The sequence below is a fragment of the Mobula hypostoma genome, chromosome 14 (assembly GCF_963921235.1).
Source record: "Mobula hypostoma chromosome 14, sMobHyp1.1, whole genome shotgun sequence".
Classification (NCBI taxonomy): Eukaryota; Metazoa; Chordata; class Chondrichthyes; order Myliobatiformes; family Myliobatidae; genus Mobula; species Mobula hypostoma.
The window spans coordinates 69,942,307-69,964,950 of NC_086110.1; the positions used below are offsets into that span (position 1 = coordinate 69,942,307).

General features: G+C 42.1%; 1 protein-coding gene across 1 annotated transcript in view; it reads right to left on the reverse strand.

Moving 5' to 3' along the window:
* cdh8 (cadherin 8) overlaps positions 1-22,644 on the reverse strand; it is a 355,456-nt gene that overhangs the window by 172,053 nt on the left and 160,759 nt on the right. The window contains exon 4 of the mRNA XM_063067229.1: positions 10,176-10,295. Within this exon, the coding sequence (XP_062923299.1) occupies positions 10,176-10,295 (120 nt within the window). The remainder of the gene's footprint in view (positions 1-10,175; positions 10,296-22,644) is intronic.

Sequence of the window (22,644 nt, forward strand, 5' to 3'; positions counted from 1 at the left end):
AAGACGGACTTGATCTTTGACCCTCTGAATATCATCTCTGTATTCTGCCAGCAATCTACTCTATCATTCAAGACAGATTCCTTTATAAACTGTTTGAACTAGCAGTTTACTCATAATACTAGTATGATGGTTTAATTGTGGTCCCATAACATATAAACACACAGCCAAGTGCAAGCTCTGAGTGTCAAATGCTTGAATAATTCATGGTGTTTCAGCTTATCTTACAAAAATTGGAAGTTTGAAAGACGTACCTTCCACAGAATAAATTTTGCAGGTGCTGATGATAACTTGGATTAGCAGAGCATTCTTTATAATCCCACACTGGGAAGGCATTTAGCAGTTGCAGGCCTTAGAAACATAGAAAACCTACAGCACAATACAGGCCTTTGGCCCACAATACTGTGCCGAACATGTCCTTACTTCAGAAATTACCTAGGGTTACCTAAACCCTTTATTTTTCTAAACTCCATGAATATTAGATTAGATTAGATTATGAGCACATGCAGTCCTCTTTTATTGTCATTTAGTAATGCATGCATTAAGAAATGATACAATGTTCCTCCAGAATAATATCACAGAAAACAAGACAAACCAAGACTGAAAAACTGACAAAAACCACATGATTATAACATATAGTTACAACAGTGCAAAGCAATACTGTAATTTGATAAAGAACAGACCATGGGCACGGTTAAAAAAAAAGTCTCAAAGTCTCTCGAAAGTCCCATCATATCACACAGACGGTAGAAGGAAGAAAAACTCTCCCTGCCATGAGCTTCCAGCGCCGCAAACTTGCCGATGCAGCAATATTATGAATATATATTATATAATATATTGTATATCAATGAATATTATAGAACATATCGTACACACAGTGGGCCACTCTACTAGGTACCTCCTGTACCTAAAAAATGACCACTATGTTATGTTCATGGTGTCATGTTGCTGTAGCCCATCCACTTCAAGGTTGAACCAGTTGTGTGTTCAGAGATGGTCTTAGGCACACCACTGTTGTAACATGTAGTTGCTTGAGTTACCGTCACCTTCCTATCAGATTGAACTATCCCGCCAGTCTCCTCTGACCTCTCTCAATAACAAGGTGTTTTCACCCACATAAGGTCCACTCACTGGAATTTTAAAAAAATATATACTTTTGCACCATTCTATGTAAACACTGTTATGTGTGAAAATCCCAGGAGATCAGTAGTTTCTGAGATACACAAACCACTCCATTTGGCACTAACAATCATTCTATGGTCAAAGTCACTCAGATCACATTTCACCTCCCCATTCTGATGCTTGGTCTGAACAACAACTGAACTTCTTTACCATGTCTGCATGCTTTTATACAATGAGTTGCTGATCAGCTGATTGGATATTTGTATCAACAGACAGATGAACAGGTATTCCTAATGAAGTAGCCACTGGCTAGACAACATAGAAAATCTCAACACTATACAGGCCCTTCGGCCCACAATGTTACACTGTGCTTATATCCTACTCCAGCATCAATCTAACCCATCCCTCCTGCAATAGTAAGATCCCCTATTGTGGACAGTCAATTTAGATCACTGTGAAAATCATGAACAAGATCATAAGGCATCTTAATTGTTCAAATGGAAAATACTGGAGTGGCTCAGCAGGTCAGCAAGCATCTATGGAGAGAAATAAACAGTTGACATTTCAGGCTGACACTGATTATTCCTCTCCATGGATGCTGCCTTGACCTGCTGAGTTCCTCACAGCAATTTGTGTGTGCTTCGCTGGATTTCCAATAACTGCAGAATCTCTTGAGTTATTAATTGTCACACCAATCTTTACCACATCTTCACTAGCTGTGATCTGAGGTTCTGATCCCTAATCTTGCGTTTTTTTTCCATTTCTCTCTCAAACAAGAGAAAAACTACAGATGCTGGAAATCCAAGCAGCACAAAACAAAATGCTGGAGAAACTCAGCAGGCCAGGCAGCATTGATGGAAAAGAGTAAACAGTCGACATTTTGGACTGAGACCCTTCATCAGACTGGAGGAAAAAAGATGGGAAGTCAGAGTAAGAAGGTGGGGGAGGGGAGGAAAAATACAGGGAAGGGGGTGGTGGGCAGGTAAGGAGATAAGGTGAGAGAAAGAACTAGGAATGAGGAATAATGAAGTGGGGGGGGGATGCATTACCAGAAGTTCAAGAAAATGATGTTCATGCCATCAGGTTGAAGTCCACCCAGCTGGAATATAAGGTGTTGCTTCTCCAACCTAAGTGTGGCCTCATTGCAGCAGTAGAGGAGGCAATGGACTGACATATCGGAATGGGAATGGGAAGTGGAATTAAAATGGGCTGCTACTGGGAGATCCCGCTTTTTCTAGCAGACAGAGCATAGGTGTTCACCGAAACAGTCTCCCAATCTATGTCGGGTCTCACTGATCTACAGGAGGCCACACTGGGAGCACCGGATACAGTAGGTAACCCCACAGACTCGCAGATGAAGTGTTGCCTCAGCTGGAAGAATTATTTGCAGTCCTGAATGATAGTGAGAGAGGAGATGTAGGGGCAGGTGTAGCACTTGGTCCAAGGACAAGTGCCAGGAGAGAGATCGGTGGGGAGGGATGAATGGACAAGTGAGTTACATAGGGAGCAATCCCTGCAGAAAGCAGAAAGTGGGGAGGAGGAAAGATGTGCTTAGTCATAGTTAATGGCCCCCTCCCCCACCATTCCCCATTCCTATTTCCCTCTCTCTCCCTATCTCCTTACTTGCCCATCACCTTCCTCAGGTGATCCTCTCCCTTCCCTTTCTGCCATGGCCTTCTGTCCTCTCCTTCCAGATTCCCCCTTCTTCAGCCTTTATCTCTTTCACCAATCAACTTCCCAGCTTTTTACTTCACCCCTCCCTCTCTTCCTCCCGGTTTCACCTATCACCTACTACCTCATATTTCTGTACCCCCCCCCCAACCCCTCCGCACCTTCTTACTCTGACTTCTCATCTTTTATCTCCACTTCTGATGAAAACATGGACTCTTTACTCTTTTCCATAGATGCTGCCTGGCCTGCTGAACTCCTCCAGCATTTTGTGTGTGCTGCTTCCATTTCCCTCTGTTGCCTTCTCTTAGATAGTCCTTCAAACGGTGCGTAATACCGTTCCGGCTGACCAGAAGTGCACCGAGAGCGGTAAGCGTAAAGGAGTTTTGTGCTTACTGATCTGCTTAACAACGGATGGTGCAATCCAGAGTATATTACGATCGAGGAACGTGTTTGCAGACTGGATATTGAACTTTTTACTGTTGGACTTCGGCCACATTCCACCGTGATATAACACTGGCGGCACGGGAGGTCGTTCCTGCCTGTGGCCATCGAACGTGCAGCTCCTCCCGTGGAGGGTCAGATACCCTGAGCCAATAGACTGGTCCTGGACTTATTTTCCATCTGGCATAGTTTGCATTTTGTTGTTTGATTGTTGTTTTTTTTTTGTATTGCTATATTTACGCTCTTTTCTTGGTTGGTGCGGCTGTAACGAAACCAAATTTCCCTCGGGATTAATAAAGTATATCTATCTATCTATCTATCTGTCTATCTAAACAAACTTCTCTGATCTATCTTTTTACCACCTTTTCTCGTTCTCCTTTTTATTGCTTGGTGTTACGAACACACATTAGAAGAGTCTGAAAATGTTTTACTGTGTCAAATGGAATAATATAAATACGTTATTTAAATATTTATTTATTATTAGCTCTTGAGGGGTTTTCTGTCCCCCATTGGGTGTGTTCCCAGGTGGCGGATTGGACAATACTCTGCAGATATGCAGGGCAGGTTGGAAATAAAATACTACCCACGAGCAAAACAGAAACAAATTCAGTCACTTCTGTACCCAGACTGGGCAGTGCGCTGGTCAGTATCTGTTCTCCATGTTAGGGCTGATTGAAACCAAAGCCTGGCTGGAGTAGGTATAAAAAGCAATACCCTTTCACGTTAGAAATAGAGAGATGTCTGTGGAACACAGTAATATGGTCGCTGCGTGGAGATCATCAGAGCATGCCTGGAGCTAGCACCGGGCATGACAGTATGCAAACCACTAGAGGTACACTGCTGAATACGCGGGCAGGCACCAGGAAACCCGGGAAAGATGCAGCTTGCATTCAAAGTAGCCCACCAACACCACAGGTTGTGACTACTGCAGGTGTTTCTCTAGGTACTTACAACTGAGATCAACCAAGTAGTTAAGAGAAGAAAGACACACATGGCGTGGTCATTAGAAGTAAACGCATTATTATTATTGCTTCTTTCTTTTTGTATCTGCACAGTTTGCTGTCTTTTTCACACTGTTTGTGTGCCCAGTTGGTGCGATCTTTCACTGATTCTACTATGGCTATTGGATTTATTGAGTATGCCTGCAAGAAAATAAATCATAGGGTTGTATATGGTGACATATATGAGTTTAATAGTAAATTCACTTTGGACTTTGAATGTTAATGCTAAATCCATGGGCCTCAATGAAGGGTCTTGGCCCGAAACGTCGATTGTTTATTATCCTCCATAGATGCTGCCTGACCTGCTGAGTTCCCTTAGCTACCAGTGTGTGTTGCTCCAAGGGAACCTGGATTTGTTTTCAAGACTAGAGAGTGATCTACCGCAGCAACATTTTAAAGATGCATGCATATATGGTGACTCGGTTCATAGGTTTGCTTGGAGGGCAGATAATTGCATTTGAACTCACAGAGAGGATCTGGGAATTTGTGATCCAATCCCAACCATCACTCAATATTAAAGATTAAAAATTAACTTTATTTGTCAGATCTCACAAAAACATCAGCACATACAGTGAAACACATTGCTTACAACAATGAATAATGCTGTGCGAGGATATGCTGTGGTCAGCTTGTATGTCCTGCCATGCTCCAGTGTCAACATGACAATGCCTGAACTTGTCTGTCTTTGGAATGTGGGAGGAAATTTGAGCACCCAGAGACAACCCACGTGATTGCAATCTCCTTACAGACAGTCATGAGAATTGATCCCAGTTTAAAGCCCAGCACATCACGGGTAAAGCCTTCCCAACCACTGAGCACATGTACATGAAACACTGTCTTGGGAAAGCAACATCCTTCATCTGAGATCCCCACCACACAGGCCATGCTCTTTTATCACTACTACTAACAAGTAGAAGATACAAGAGCCCCAAGACTTACACAACTTGGTTTAAGAACAGGCACTACCATATAGCCATCCGGCTCTTGAATAAAAGGGGATAACTATCCTCACTTGCCCATCCATTGAGGTGTTCCTCCAACCAATTATCTCAGTTTAAGGACTCTTGATCTGATTTCATGCTCTCATTATTTATTGCTATTTATTTATATCTGCATTTGCACCACTTGTTGTCTTCTTCATTCTGGCTGATCTTTCATTGATCCTGTTATAGTCACTGTTCTATAGATTTGCTGAGTATGTGCAGAGGTAAATGAATCTCAGGGTTGCATATGGTGACATAAACGTACTTTAATAAATTACTTTGAACTTTAAAATTGATAGAAGTGTTACACCAACCGCTATGCTACCATGCCACCCACATAATTTCAAGGAAGCGTTTGTTTTTAAAATTTTATAACAGTTTATAAACATTTGTGTATAAAATCATAAAGTGCATAGACAGAGTGAATGCTCTCAGACATTTTTTTCTCGGCTTTGGGGGAATCAAGAATTAGAAGGCTTATGTTAAAAGTGAGAAGGGAGAGATTTACTAGGAATCTGAGGGGCATTTTTTTTAGCCAGAAGGTGCTTGACGTTGGGAATAACCTACCAGAGGTAATATTTAAGGTAGGAGCAGGAACAATTTTCAAAAGACAGATGGATAGTTACATGGATAGGAAAGATTTAGAAGGTTATAAGCCAAACACTAGCAAAATGGGACTAGCTTGGATTGTGTTCACACTGTATTTCACATTTTTTTTGTTATTATGTATTGCAATGTACTACTGCCTCATATCAACAAATTTCATGACTGATTCCGGCAATATTAAACCTGATTCTGATTCTGAAGTGTGGAGACAGAGAATTTAGATTTAAAAGGAAACAATTAAAATAGAAGTAATCAGTGAATCTGCAGGGAGCAGCCTGCAATGAGTTGCTATGCAACGGCAACGCACACAAAATGCTGGAGGAAATCAGCAGGCCAGGCAGCATCTATGGAAATCAGTAAACAGTCAACTTTTCGGGCCAAGACCCTTCATCAAGATTGGAAATGAAGGGCAGAAGCCGGAATAAGAGGGTGGGGGGACAGGGGGAAAGAAGTGCAAGGTGGCAGGTGATGGGTGAAACCAGGAGGGCAGGGAGGGTTGAAGTAAAGTGCTGGGAAGCAGATTGGTGAATGCAATGGTGCCATCTTGGTTCAGGACAGCTTGGTCAGTATGATACAGCTGGGTGGTGTGTGACTCTTTGAACGTGATGAACTCTATCTCTGGCACTGATGCTGGTCATTTGGATCATTCAGTGGTTACTTTGCTTCACTAGCAGCTGGCGATTGGGGCTATTGATCAAAAGGTCTACGTTTGCATTCCACCATGATAGCTGGGGAATATAAATTCAATTAATTAATAGATAAGATTAGAAGTTGTATTCAATAGTGGTCATCATGAAGCTATCACATTATTCTAAAAATGCACTACTGTCCTTCGGGAAGGAAATCTACCGTTCTCACATGATTTGGTTTAAGTGTCACTCTACGTCTCGTAATGTTCTTTGACTAAAGAAGCAGTTCATAGTTCTCTATGATCTCCTAGTCTGTATTTACTGTACTGCACATTTATATAGCTAGGGCACCTGAGACTTATGCACAGGACTGCATTTGTCAGCATGGAGTGGCGAGTGAGTTTGTAAATCAGGCTGGAGCAAAGGATATTGGGAATGGTGAGGGTGGAGCACTGCGGGAGGGGCGCGGGACAGGTGGCAGAGAAGGAGTGCTTGGGCAGGGGGTGGTGCAGGTGCAGATACACCCTGTCAGTACCTCCAGTTGAACTCTGTCTTTTTGTGTGTTTCCCCCTAGCCTTCATTCTGTGGTTTTGTATTGCCACGTGCTCTTCTTTGTTTTCATGCCCCATGTGCTCCTGTACCCACCCCTGCTCTGCTCCGACCCCTGTATTACTGATTACTCCACCCTCACCTGTTTCTCATTATTACCTGTATTGCTGCCACTGTGTCTCATTGTGCTCCACCTATCATCTGCCTCTCTGTTTATTGCTCAGTGTATTTCAGTCCTGTGTTTTCACCTGTTTGTTGCCAGATTGTGCCAGTGAATTTTCCTGAGCCTTTCCAGCATTTGTATCTGAACTCTGTCCGTCCAAATATTGACTCTGCCTGTTTCCCGATTCTGGTTCTTGGATTTCTCTGGATCTTTAATCTTTGCCTGAACTTTGACGCCAACTTTATTTGCACATTGGGATCTGTTACTCAATTAATATCACTGTGTGCACAGTACTGGGTCTGCAATTAGATCCCTGCTCTAACGTCCTGACATTTGATTCCAAACAATTGGTTTATTGATCATTACAGAATATCTTGTGCTTCCTGCTCCCTCCCCTCTCCCTTTCCCTTTTCCCAACCATGATTCCCCTCTCCCTGCCCCCTTCCCACTCTCAATCCACAACAGAGACCCACATCAGAATAAGGTTTATCATCACTCACATACATCATGAAATTTGTTTTCTTTTTTGTGGAAGCAATACAGTGCAATACATAAAATTACTACAGTACTGTTCAAAAGTCTTAGGCACCAAAGACTTTTGCACAGTACTGTATCTCACAGAACTAAATCATCTAGTCATAATCATATAAACTAAAGAAGCTTGCATAGGCAGGGTGAATGAACATTTTTTCCCCCCAAGTTGGTTAAACTAATGTTCAGCTGAGAAATGTGGGCTATGTTGGTGCCAGAGTGTGTGCGGTGACACATGCGAGCTGCTATGAGCACACCCTTGTGTGTTGGTTGTTAATGCAAACAACATGTTTCATTGTATGCTTCAAAGTACTGTATACATGACATATAAACTTAAATCTTGAACCTTTGGGAACTAGAGAACATACATACAAGGACAGAGATTTAATAGGAACCTGAGGAGCAATATTTTCACAAAGGGGGTAGTGCAAATATGGAATGAGTTTTCAGAGGTTACAGTTTTGGCAGAGACAATAACAATATTTAATAGACATAAGGGCAGGTATATACATAGGTTAGGTCAGAGCAGGGGCTCCCAACTTGAGGTTTATAGACCCCCGAGTTAATGGGATTGGTCCATGGCATGATAAAGATTGGAAACCCCTGGTTTAGAGGGATATGGGCTAATCAAAGGCATCTGGAAATAGTTCAGATGGGCCACTTTTGTTATCATGTGTAAGTTAGACTGAAGGGCCTGTTCCATGGTTGCATGCCTCTGTATTTCCATTCCTTGACAAGTTAAGGATGAACAATTACTGCCAGCCTTCTATATATTCCAAGAATAAAAAAATAATCATAGGAAAATCTTGCCTCACCAATTTCAACAGCAATGATAAATAAATAAAGGACAGGTGGGAAATAAGGCCCAATAACAGAGTCCTTCAGTTTAACTGGACGTGGAGAATACGCCAGAGACCCTGGAGGCCAGAGACATTAAAAAATATTATGAAACCCTCTCAACTTTGAGAATCAGCAAAGTGGATGTGGAGCTTCATTCACACTGGCCAAGTCTGTAATTTCTACCAGTTTTACTAAGGAGTCCCAATAAGAATCCTCATGCCATATGTGGGTGTGGAGGTAAAGATACATCTCTACCAAAGGAAGTGTAAGGCGCTCTTTCTCTGCACTAGCCTGTAGGTCACCTTTGGGCAAGGTGTAGTACCTGCTTAGCCTCTCCGATCAGGGTCACTTGAAGCCATGGGAGCAGGTGGTGAATAGTCGTATGAGTAGCTGGTGCATATCACAATTCCTGGATATGCGACCACTGACACAAGGCAGACAATCTCTGAAGAGTATTAATAATAGCTGGGATCATCTGTCTTGTAAAGACACTGCCCAGAAGAAGGTAATGCAAACCTGTTGTGTAGAAAAAGTTGACAAGGACAATCATCATCATGGAAAGACCATGATCACTCATATCATATGACATGGCACAAAATGAATGAACTAAAACCTTCTGAGGATAGATTGAGAAAACATGGGTTTGTTTTTGTAGTGAAGGAGATGAGTGGTGACTTTATAGAGATGTACAAGATGATAAGAACTGTAGACTGAGTGGACAGTCAAAGACATTTTGCCCAGGGTGGAAACGGCTAATACAAGGGGGTATAATTTTAAAGTATTTGGAAGAAAGGGGGATGTCAGAGGTACGATTATTACATGGAGAGTGGTAGGTGTGTGGAACATGTTACCAGGGTTAACGGTAGAGGCAGATAATTTGGGATTTTTAAGAGATACGTTAATAGGAGTATGGATGAAAGAAAAATGGAGGGTTGTATAGGAGGGAAGGGTTAGATTGATCTCAGAGCAGGTTGAGAGGTCAGCATAACATTGTGGCCAAAGGGCCTGTACTATTCTATGTTCTATGTTCTACAGAATATCCCATTACCTTAAGATTTTGCATTTGGGGTTTGTAGGCGAGGCTTGCACTGTGCCACTTACCACTCTGTAACATACTGTGTGAGACCCCGATGTACCTTTAGACTTCAAACCTTAGCTCCAGGATTATCTTGGCCAGCAAAATAGGACAGCCAAACCCAGCCAAGGTAAGTTCAAGGAAATGTGGAGCATGGATGTAATGGGAGACACATAGCAAATTGTTTCATCAGGATCTCTGTGCAATAGATCACTTAAATGAAACTTTCATGCTTTACTATTTTGGCCGGTATAATCAAAAAGAAGCCATGCAAAACTAGTCAAAGTTATTATAGCTAATAAAAAAACTGGCCATTAAGATACAAAAAACAAATTAATTAAAAATTTTATTTTCAACATTCAGTATATGGTTAGTCCTGCCTCTCAACCTTGTACATGTGGTGAAAGTAGAAACTGCAAGTTCCTTATCTGTTGAGCCCAAGTCCATACAACACATTGGGAGTAAGGCAGATCATCCGACAATGGGGACATCTATTTCACCACAAGTTACTCAGCTGAGTGAGAAACATGGACCGGCTGAAATGGAGGTCTAGCAATAGTCACTTACCGGTGTGCGGCTCAATAGAAAAATACGGCTGCCCCTCCAGAATGCTGTAGACCAGTTTAGCACTGTTCCCATAGACAGGGTCATCGGCATCGGTGGCTGTTATCCCCATGACAGAAGTGCCTATTAGAGAGCAAGAACACAACAATGCTTAAGATCAGAAAAATATCCCAAATCATTGCAATTAGCAGTTGGTTCATTAGTTATATGTTATTGCATACAAATGCAATCCCAGCGTTTATTGTCCATTCAGAATCCCCTTTGAAGTGAATGGCTTGCTAAACCATTTGGGAGCCAGCCTCAGTGCCAGGAAACACAAGAGATTGCAGATGCTGAAAGGAGAAGCATTTGGGCCTGAAGGAGAGGCACAGGAGCAGAACAGTGTAATGCTATTACAGCGCCTAGCAACCCAGGTTCAATTCCCTTAACAGCCTGTAAGGAGTTTGTACTTTTCTTTCTGTGAGCACATGGGTTTCTTCCCGTTGCTCTGGTTTCCTTCCACAAACCAAATATATACGGGTTGTACCTTAATTGGTCATATGGGTGTAACTTGTTGGTGTGGGCTCATTGGGCTGGAAGAGCCTGTTACTGTTTCTTATCTCAAGATTTAAAAAAAAATAAATGTAAGACAGCATCCATCATTACTACCCTTACCATCTGGGCATGCTCTCTTCACATCGCAGTCTTAGAGTTATAGAAAAGTACAGCACAGAAACAGGCCCTTTGGCTCATCTAGTCCATCCTGAATCATTTAAAGCACCCATCCCTATTGACCTGCCTCTGGACTATAGCTCCCATATCCCTCACATCCATGTACCTTTACAAACTTCTCTTAAAAGTTGAAATAGAGCTTGCATACACTTCTTTCACTGGCAACACATTCCACACTCTCATGACCCTCTGAGTGAAAAAGTTTCCCCTCATGTTCACCTGAAACTTTTCACCTTTCACCCTTATTGCCCTAATTCTGCTCCAGTATCCGATGGTCTTACAGTGGAGACCCACCCAATCTCAGTGGAAAGCCTGCTTCCATTTACCCTATCTATACCCTTCATAATTTTATATACCTTTATGAAATCACCCCTCAATCTTCTACATTCCAAAGAATAAAATCTTAACCTTTTCATCTTTCCTTATAAATTCCAAAGAATAAAGTCTTAACCTTTTCATCTTTCCTTATAAATCAGATCCTCCAACATCCTTGTAATTTTTCTCTGTACCCTTTCAACCTTACTTGCATCTCTTCTGTAGGTAGGTGACCAAAACTGCACACAATACTCAAAGTTAGGCTTCACCATCATCTTATACAACTTAAATATAACATCCCATCTCCTGTACTCAATACTTTGATTTATGAAGGCCAATGTACCAAAAGCTTTCTTTGCAACCCTATCTGCCTGTAACTCCACTTTCAATGAAGCATGGACCTGTATTCCCAGATCCCTTTGTTCTACCAACAACTTGCACTTGTTTGCATTAAATTCCATCTGCTATTTTTCAGCCCATTATTTCATTCCACCAACTCATTGGAGTTAGTTCAAGGATTCATTGTCTATTTAGGAATCTATAGCAGAAGGGAAGAAGCTGTTCCTGAATCACTGAGTGTGTGCTTTCAGACATCTATACCTCCTCCCTTAATAATAGACATCCCCTTTCTGAGGCACCACTCCTTGAAGATGTCCTGGATACTATGGAGGCTAATACCCATGATGGAGCTGATTAATTTTATAACTTCTTTTGTTCCTGTGCAATAGCCCCTCCAACCCCCACCCCCATAACAGACAATGATGCAGCCTGTCATAATGCTCTCCATGGTACATCTATAGAAGTTTTCGAGTGTTTTAGGTGACAAGCCAAATCTCCTCAAAACTGTCTTGCCTTCTTTATATATTCGGACAAAGTTAGATCCTCAGAGATCTTGACATCCAGGAGCTTGAAATTGCTCATTCTCTCCACTGCTGATCCCTCTACTAGTATTGGTTCATGTTCTCTCGTCTTAACCTTTCTGAAGTCCACAAAGAGCTCTTTGCTCTTAATGACATTGAGTGCAAGGTTCTTGCAGTGACAACATTCAACTAGTTGGTATATCTGGTTCCTGTACACCCACTCATCTCCATCTGAGGTTCTGCCAATTTTAGCAAATTTATAGTTAGCCTTTAAGCTATACCTAGCCACACAGTCATGGGTATAGATAGAGTGGGCTAAACACACATCTCTGAGATGCGCCAGTATCGATCATCAGCGAGGAGGAGATATTATTACCAATCCACACAGATTGTGGTCTTCCAATTAGGAAGTCAAGAATCCAATTGCAGAGGGAGGTGAAGAGGCACAGCTTCTGTATCTTGTTGATCAGGACTACAGGAATGATAGTGTTAAATGCTGAGCTGTTGTGTTCGTATTAGAAGGCATGTCCCAAACGATGAGGTTCCTTTTTAGTAGATAGTGCCTTCTTGAGCCACCACCTTCATAAGATGCTCTTGATGGAGGGAAGGCCGGTGTATGATGAAGCTCACTAAGCGTACAACCCTCTGCAGCTTTTTCTGATCCTGTGCATGGGAGTCTCCATATCAGTCTCAAAGCTCTTCATGTACACCTGCAAAAATTTACTAGAGTCTTCGGTGACATTCCAAAGATCCTCTGAATCCGAAAGAAGTATAGCTGTTGGTGGGCATTCCTCAGGATTGCATCAATATGGTGGGCCCAGGATAGATACTCTGAGGTGTTGGTGCCCAGGAACTTGAAGCTGCTCATCCTTTCAATTGCTGACCCCTCGACAAAGACTGGTTTGTGTTCCATCAACTTCTTCTTCAAAAAGTCCACAATCAACTATTTGGTTTTACTGATACTGAGTGCAAGCTTACAGAAAGAGTACAGTAAGGCCCTGTGGAGTGTTGTAGAACAGAGAGACCTAAAGGTGCAGGTACGTACAGTAGTTCCTTGAAAGTGACAACACAACTCACCCCACCAATGAAGTCATTTTCAAGACCCAATATCTCAAGAAGTCAGCATCCTTCACCAAGGATCCTCACCATCCAGGACTTGCCCTCTTTTCATTTCTACCATCAGGGAGGAGGTACAGGAGCTTGATTTAGAAACAGCTTCTTCACCTCCACCATCAGATTTCTGAACAGTCCATGAATGCTACCTCATTATTCCTTTTTTTTGCACTATTTATTTATTTATGCCTGTAATTTATAGTAATTTTATGTCTTTTCACTGTACTGCTGCTGCAAAACAGCAAGTTTCATGTCATATGTCAGCGATAATGAACCTAATTCTCATTGAGATACTAAAGAGTGGAAATGCTGGAAACATTCAGCAGATCACAAGCAATTCGCCCTACATCAGAGCAAATACAAAGGGAGGGCAGTACAAGAAAGAACTGGATAGTGGAGGACGGTGAAAGGGGAAGAGGTCAAGAGGGCCCTTGCTCAGTAAAGGTTGCCAGTGTTAGGAATTGTCTGAATGTGAGAAGAGAAAACATCTTTTGCTAAAGCATCTGACCTGTTGAATGCTTACTGCATTATCTCTTTCTCAAATTACCAGCATTTGCAGCATTTTGATTTTATAATTATCTCCATTTGTCCAGAGTAATGAGCCCCTGGGGAATTTATTCCATTGGAATATAAAGTTTTGCTTGATTTCACTTCTTATTCCTGTTTTGCTAATTTTAAAAACCTGTCAGCAAAGCAACTAAAAGCTACTCCAGGATTTGTTTACAAGCCTACAGAATTCAAAAGCAGTCAGGAAACTTCTATTGGACTCTGGGCAGGCTGCACTCAGAGTGGAGTGCACAGTTCTGGTTTCTATACAATGGAAAGGATAAGGAATAGAAATAGAAAAGTGATATAGGTACACAGCTTCCCTCAGGAAAGATTGAACCAGCTAACCTTTATTCTTTAAGAGAATGATGGAAGCCTTTACAATTATAAATAAATTGTACAGATATACCCTGGGGAGAATGGATTCTGTTGTTGGAGAATACATAACTCAGGTTGATAAATATATAATAGTTTAATACAACAATATGATAATGAACTAACAACCCATTTCAATAGAATCTTCGCATCATTAAATCATGGAATCATATGGCACAGAAAAGGCCGTTTGGCCAACTCATCCATTAGACTATAAGACATAGGAACAGAACTAGATCACTCAACCCAGCAAATCTGCTCCAGCATTTGTTCAGGGCAGATTTATTTCCCTCTCAATATCATTTCATGCTTTCTCCCCATAACTTTTGTCCATCAACGTCCACTTTAAATACACCCAATGACTTAACCTCCATAGCTGTCTGTGGCAATGAATTCCACAGATTCACCACAATTCTAGTTAAATAAATTCCTCCTCATGTCTGTTTTAAAGGGACATCATTCAATTCTGGGGCTGTGTTCTCTGGTCCTAAATTCTCCCACTATAGCAAACATCCTCTTCTCATCCATTCTATCTAGGCATTTCAATATTTGACAGGTTTCAATTAGATCCTCCTACATTCTAAACTCCAGTGACTACAGGCATGAAGCCATCAAATGCTTCTCATACTTTAACCCTTTTAGAATAGTACAGCACAGTACAGGCCCTTCGGCCCACAATGTTGTACCGACCCTCAAACCCTGCCTCCCATATAAGCCCCCACCTTAGATTCCTCCATATACCTGTCTAGTAGTCTCTTAAACTTCACTAGTGTATCTGCCTCCACCGCTGACTCAGGTAGTGCATTCCATGCACCAACCACTCTCTGAGTAAAAAACCTTCCTCTAATATCCCCCTTGAACTTCCCACCCCTTACCTTAAAACCATGTCCTCTTGTATTGAGAAGTGGTGCCCTGGGGAAGAGGCGCTGGCTATCCACTCTATCTATTCCTCTTATTATCTTGTACACCTCTATCATGTCTCCTCTCATTCTCCTTCTCTCCAAAGAGTAAAGCCCTAGCTCCCTTAATCTCTGATCATAATGCATACTCTCTAAACCAGGCAGCATCCTGGTAAATCTCCTCTGTACCCTTTCCAATGCTTCCACATCCTTCCTATAGTGAGGCGACCAGAACTGGACACAGTACTCCAAGTGTGGCCTAACCAGAGTTTTATAGAGCTGCATCATTACATCGTGACTCTTAAACTCTATCCCTCGACTTATGAAAGCTAACACCCCATAAGCTTTCTTAACTACCCTATCCACCTGTGAGGCAACTTTCAGGGATCTGTGGACATGTACCCCGAGATCCCTCTGCTCCTCCACACTACCAAGTATCCTGCCAGTTACTTTGTACTCTGCCTTGGAGTTTGTCTTTCCAAAGTCTACCACCTTACACTTCTCCGGGTTGAACTCCATCTACCACTTCTCAGCCCACTTCTGCATCCTATCAATGTCTCCCTGCAATCTTTGACAATCCTCTACACTATCTACAACACCACCAACCTTTGTGTCATCTGCAAACTTGTCAACCCACCCTTCTACCCCCACATCCAGGTCGTTAATAAAAATCACGAAAAATCACGTCTTTTTATTCCTGGAATCATTCTTGTTAACCTCCTCTGGACCCTCTCTCACGGCAGCACATACTTTCTTAGATATGGGGTCCAAAACTGCTCACAAGTATGGTCTGACCAATGACTTATGAAGCCTCACACTGATCAATGGGCACTTCTATGTATTCACACCATCACCAGCACTTGGTCTGTAGTCCTCTATGCTTGGGTAATTCATCTAGACACTTTTTAAATGCTGTCAGTTACCTAACTTCAAAAACTCTGTCGGGTAGTGCATGCCAGACACTCTCTGAAGGTCACCCTCAGCTCCCCTCTAAGCATTTGTCCTAAGTTGATTCTGCCTCTGAAGTGGGAGAAGTTTCCTGCAGTTTATCCAATCTGTATCCCTCATAGTTTTGATAGTGTTGATGGAAGGAAGCAAGCAGAAATAGTTCCCAGAACTTCCTTCACTAAAATAAACTTTAGCACAACCATCTAATACAATGGGGGAATTGTCATTTTAGTCCATCAGTCAGATTGTTACAATTTTTATTGATGCACCAATTTTTATCAAAATGACACAGAAAGCATTCTGTCTGGGTACATGATGGCTTGGTACGGCCGCTGCTTTGCCTGTGATTGCAAGAAACTGCAGAGTTATGCACACAGCTCATCACATCACAGGAACCAACCTCCCCTCCGTGGATTCCATTTATACTTCGCTCTGCTTTGGTAAATCAGCCAACACTACTAAATATCACCTCTCCCCACCCCACACCCCAGATACTCTCTCTCCTCCCTCTCCCATTGGGCAGAAGATACAAAAGCCTGAAAGCACATACCTACCAGACTCAACGACACCTTCTATCTCACTGTTATCAGACTCTTTTAAATAGACCTCTTGCATGATAAGATGACCTTACACTTCCACTTGCACCTAAGATTCTATCTCTAGACATATCTTTACCTCCCCCCACCACCATTTTCTGCAGGGATTGCTCCCTCCATGATTTTCCTGTCCATTTGTCCCTCTCCACTAATTTCTCTCCAAGCACTTAGCAAGTAACCTAAGTGATACTCCTACCCTTACACCTCCACCCTAACCTCCATTCAGGGCCTCAAACATTTCTTCCAGGTGAGGCAACAATTTACCTGTGAATCTACTGGGGTTGTCTATTATGTCCGGTGCTGGCAATGCAGCTTCCTCTAAATTGGGCGACTGCTTCGTCAAGCACCTCTGCTCTGTCGGCCACAGGCAGGACTTCCCAGTGGTAAAACTTTTTAATGTTGATTCCCATTCCCATTTCAACATGTTAATCCATGGCCTCCTCTTGTGCCAAGATGAAGCCACCCTCAGGATGGAGGAGCAACATCTAGGTACCCTCCAACCAGATGGCATGAATATCTATCTCAGCTTCCAGTGAACAAATATCAACCTCCTCTCTATTCCCCAGTTTGAACTTTCACTTCTTCCCACCTGCCTATTAATACCCTCTGGGTCCTCTCCTCCTTCCCTTTCACCTATTGTTCACTGTCCTCCTCAATCACATTCCTTCTTCTCCATCCCTTGATCCTTCCCACTCACTTGACTTCACCTATCATCTTCCAGCTAGCCTCTTTCCTCTATTACCACCTTTTTATTCTGGTATCGTCCCTCTTCCTTCTCAGTCCTGAAGAAGGGTCATAGGTCAAAACGTCGAAACTGTTTAGTCTTATCCATAGATGCTGCCTGACCTGCTGAATTCCTTCTGAGTTCTGTCGGTGGTTGTTTTACACTTTATTGTTTACTGCTCTTCATTTTTTCATCAAATTTCACAGTTTATTCTACATTGTTGTTGTTTTATCTTACTCTAGCTCAATGCACTATGTAATGAATTGAACTGTATGAACAGTATGCAGGATAATTTTTTCACTGCATCTGGATACGTGTGACAACGATAAACCAATACCAATATCAAGTTAGACAGCACTTTGGCAGAGCTGGTAGATCAGATGCGGAATTAGGCTATCTGGCCCATAGAGTCTACTTCACCAGTGATGTAGCATCTCTTCAACCCCATTTTCCTGCCTTCTTCCCATAACCTGTGACACCCTGACTAATCAAGAATCTATCAGTCTCCACTCTAAATATACTCAATGATTTGGCATCCACAGCTGTCTGTGGCAATAAATTCTACAGATATCTCATCATTACAGTGTAGATGTTCCACCCCCAAAGCTGGTGCAAGTGAAAAACAATGCAATTGCTCCACAAGTGAAGTAATTGCACTTCCATGAAGTGTACTCCATCCAACGTGGCCAGCTGGAGTTCACAATGGTCCTGTAGCATGAGGCATACATGTTTAAATAAAACAGAAGACAAAGAACCATTCACATGCAACACTGGGAATTATGTCAATTATTCAGGTACTGGGCTGACTGCCTTTGTCACAATGCACACATCCAACTGCAGATTGAGTAGTTAATGAACATATTACTGCAGTAGGGATTTTATGGAAATCAAACCAACATAAAAGAATGTTTGGTAAACTGTTAAAATATTAGACAGTTAAATAATAGCTTTCAAATCTTTTATTGAATGTTAATCTCTCACACCTACTCAGTATTATTTGAAGCCCAATATTTTCCGCTTCTTGCAGAAACTTTGCATCTCAGTTTCCTGAGGATTTATTGAAGGTGTAACTCGTATCTGTTGAGACTCAACAGTGTGGGAGGGAGTGGGACTGAGGTTGCAGAGACCCTCCACGTCGTATGTACGCGACCTTCGAAAGCAGCTGGGGCAAGGGTTGGCAGTCACAAGGGATTGTGCAGCTGCTGGAGCTCCTGAGCGACACACACAAAAAGAAACCTAGGAGGGACTCAGTGAGTCGAGCAGGCCCGAAGAAGGGTCTTGGCCTGAAACATCAACTGTTTAATTCCCTTCATAGCTGCCACCTGACCGGCTGAGTCCCTCCAGCGTTCTGTGCGTGTTGCTAGGGGCTGGCAGTGTTTGGCATGGTTTTAGGCCCATTGAGGCTTCAGGCCCAGGATCCGCACCACGATTTGTAACTCAGGTTCTCGCTGGGATATTACAGTGAGAGGATCTTTTCCCTGACTCTGTAAAGCTTGGCTGGGCTAGTGAATGAAGCTCTGGATTCAGATTCATTTATTTATTACATGTACATAGAAACATAGAGTGAAATGTATCGTTGTTTGCTTTGGGAGCAGCCATTCGTTCCGGCACCAGCATAGCATGTTTACAATGTTCAGCAGAACAACACAAGCAACAGCAACAATATTGACACTGACAACAATAGAAGACAATAAAAGCAAAACAAGTCCTTTTTTCATCTCTTTTACCTACCCATCCACCCTTCAAACACCCAGGCAGGCCTCCAGCTCCAGTACAGGCCACCTCCAGGCCTCCAGTCCTTGACCCCAGATTCTCAGGCTCACAGACATGCCACTCTGCATGTCTACCTCATCTAAATCTGTAAGGATCTTTCATGTTTCAATCAAGGTCTGCTTCACTCTTCAAAACTCCTGCCCAGGTAAACTGCCCGACATAGAACATAGAATTAGGTGGTGGGGTGGAGATACCTCTCTGCCAAAGGAGGTATAAGGCACTTTTTCCTTCCGCTAGCCTGCAGGACACCCTTGGATAAGGTGTAGCACCTGATTGGTCCCCCAGTCAGGGTCATGTGAAATCATGGGAGTGGGTGGTGGATAGTTGTATCAGCAGCTGGTGCATATCACCAGACCTGTTTATGTGATCATTGATGCCAGGCAGACAATCTCTGAAGAGCATTGGTAATGGCTGGGGTCACAAGTCTTGTGAAGACACTGCCCAGATGAAGGCAATGGCAAACCATTTCTGTAAAAAAATTTGCCAGGAATAGTCATGGTCTTGTAGACCATGATCACCCACTGCTTACAACATGGCATATAATGATGATGAGAACATAGAACCTACAACACAGTACAGGTTCCTCAGCCCACGATATTACATAGATCTTCTAACCAATTCTGTGATCATTCTAACTTTTTCTCCTACAGAACCCTCATTTTTTTCTATCATCCATGTGTCTATCTGAGAGTTTCTTAAATGTTGCTAATGTGTCTGCCTCTACCACCACTTCTGGCAAGGCATTCCATGCACCTGCCACTTTTTGTAAAGAGCCTACCTCTTCTGACATGACTCACCCTAAACATTACAGATATTAATCCAGTTAACCTTCTCTGAACTGCTTCTAATGGAGTAAAATCCTTCCTTAAATGAGGATGTCGATATGTGCAGCCTACCCTGTTTGTGGTCTAATTGCACACTGCTGGAATAATTTGCGTAGCTAGTCTTCAGGAAGTTTGGGTATATGGTGCAGTGCCAACACTTGCATGAAAGGCAGTCGGTCCAATGGGACCAGCTGTGAATTTGGCAGAAGTCACCCAAATCAGACAGGCAAGGATGAGTGGCGGACAAACCAAGGGCAAAGCTATTCAACAAATCCAAACTCAGTAGTGTGTTTAAGCTCTGTGCTGAGATACTGGGCTGCTTGCCATGGTAGCAGTACATTTAGGTTCCAGCATACTGAGTAATTAATTATACTGTTACTGAATTAGAAACTTCATGAAAGGCAGGATATTCCTGCCTTTTTGAACAAAGGTGCATCCTGAAGTGGTGCTCTCTGTCATGAGCACTTTGGACCAGTGAGGGGTGCTGGGTAGCAGCAGATCTCGACACACCTGAACATCATTTCTTTCAATTTAGTAGAGTCGTTTAATGACTACTTTTGTCATTAAGCTGTTTTTTTTGTGAGACCCATTGTGTGAATACGGTTTCCTTCCACTTCTCATTCCCAAGCGGTTTCGGCCCACATGGGTTTCCTGGGGTTTATGTTCTATTTAAGGTTATTCTGGACCAGCGCTCACTGGATTTGAGCTGAGTCCTGGATTTGAGTTCTGTCTGAGCTACCGTTCTGTGTTTTCAGCTCTTAGTTTAATTACTACATGTATCATTCTCCGAATAAACCTTCATTATTAATTTTTGCCATCAAGTCCTGCGTTTACTCCACACTTAGGACTGCTTGTCTGTAGATCGTTACATCCTCAATCAAAAAGGGGATAACTACACTCTATTGCCCTATCATCAAAATGCTCCCACAACCAATTATTTCACTTTTAAGGACTCTTTGTCTCATTATCTCATATTCTTGTTATTTATTGCTAATTACTTATATTTGCATTTGCACAGTTTGTTGTCTTCTGCCCTCTGGTTGATTTTCATTGATCCTGTTATAGATGCTATTCTATAGATTTGCTGAGTATTCCCACAAGAAAATGAATCTCAGGGCTATAAATGGCAACATATATGTGCTTTGATAATAATATTTTCTTTGAACTTTGAACTTTGATGTCTTCCTTTGTTTCACCAAGAAAAAAATCTTAAGGCACACTGTCGTTAAGGGTAGAGATATCCCTGAAGTCCTGCTTAACAGTCAACATCAGTGAAATAAAGAACAGGCTCAGAAGCATAGCCACATCATAGCCTAAAATGAGGCCACTTGGCCCATTCCATCTCTGCTAACAACTAGTGGTGTAGTCCCACCAGTTCCAAACCCCTGATCTTTCCTCATCATCCTGTGAAAAAATTTGCATCTTCCTATCTAATTCCTTCTTGAAATCATCGGTTGATTGTGTGTTTACAATTCCTACAGTCAGTGTGCTCCTGATTATGATAGCAAAGTTGTAATACAAATGATTCTGCAGATGCTGGAAATCCAGAGTAATGCGCACAAAATTCTGGAGGAACTCAGCAAGTCAGGCAGCATCTATGACTGAGAGATATCGTCAGGGCCAGTGAAGGATCCATCATCAGAGCTCATGTCCTGATGAATGGTCTCAGCCTGAAAAGTCAACTACTTATTCATCTCCATTGATGCTGCCTTTATGTGCACGAGGGGTGATTGATAAGTTTGTGGCCTAAGGTAGAAGGAGATGAGTTATACAGCTCTCGTTGTAAGCACGTGCAGTTCAACTCTTTGAGTGAAAATACAGGAAGTTTGAAATTTCTCCTCACCTCCTTCTACCTTAGGCCACAAACTTATCATTCACCCTTCGTATGATAGAAAAAGTCATTTTGTTTTCCCCGTGACATTACGCAGAAACTATATATGCCTGGTTTTAAATTTGTTACCAATGGGAACTGCCACACTCTCTTTCTCTGATCTCTAACTTTCATGATTTGAACATTTCCATCATATTTCCTCTTGTTGCTCCAACATAGCTTCCTTTGTCTGATCTTGTAATTAGAATCCAACAAGACAGGAATATTCATGGAAAACTTCAAAATTCAAAGTACGAGGTAACTTTGCTGTCAAAGAACATACAGGTCACCATATAGAAACCCTGAGATTATTTATCTTGTGGGCATTCACAGTAAATACAAAGAACACAATAGAATCAATTTGCAAAGGACAACAAACTGTCCAAATATTAAAAAAGGGAAAAAACAAATTAATAATAATACATTAAATAGCAATGAATATTGAGGCATTAGTTGTAGAGTTCTTGAAAGGGAATCCGTAGGTTGTGGAATCAGTGTTGAGATGAGTGAAGTTATCCACATTGAAAAGCACAAGTCAGGAAATGGATACAAGAAAACTTCCAAGTCATTGAATATCCCTTAGAGTACAGTTAAGCCAATCATCAATAAATGGAAAGAATATAGCAGAGCTGTAAATCTGCCTAGAGCCAACCATCCTCAAAAACTGAGTGACTGTGCAAGAAGGGGACTAGTGAGGGAGAACGCCAACAGTCCTATGATAACTCTGAAGGAGTTACAAGCTTCAATAGCTGAGATGGGAGAGACTGTGTATACAACAACCGTTGCCCAGGTGGTTACCAGTCGCAGCTTTATAGGAGAGCATCAAAGAGAAAGCCACTATTGAGAAATACTCACATGACGTCTTACTAGATTTTGTCAGAAGGCATGTGGGAGACTCTGAAGTCAGCTGGAAGAAGG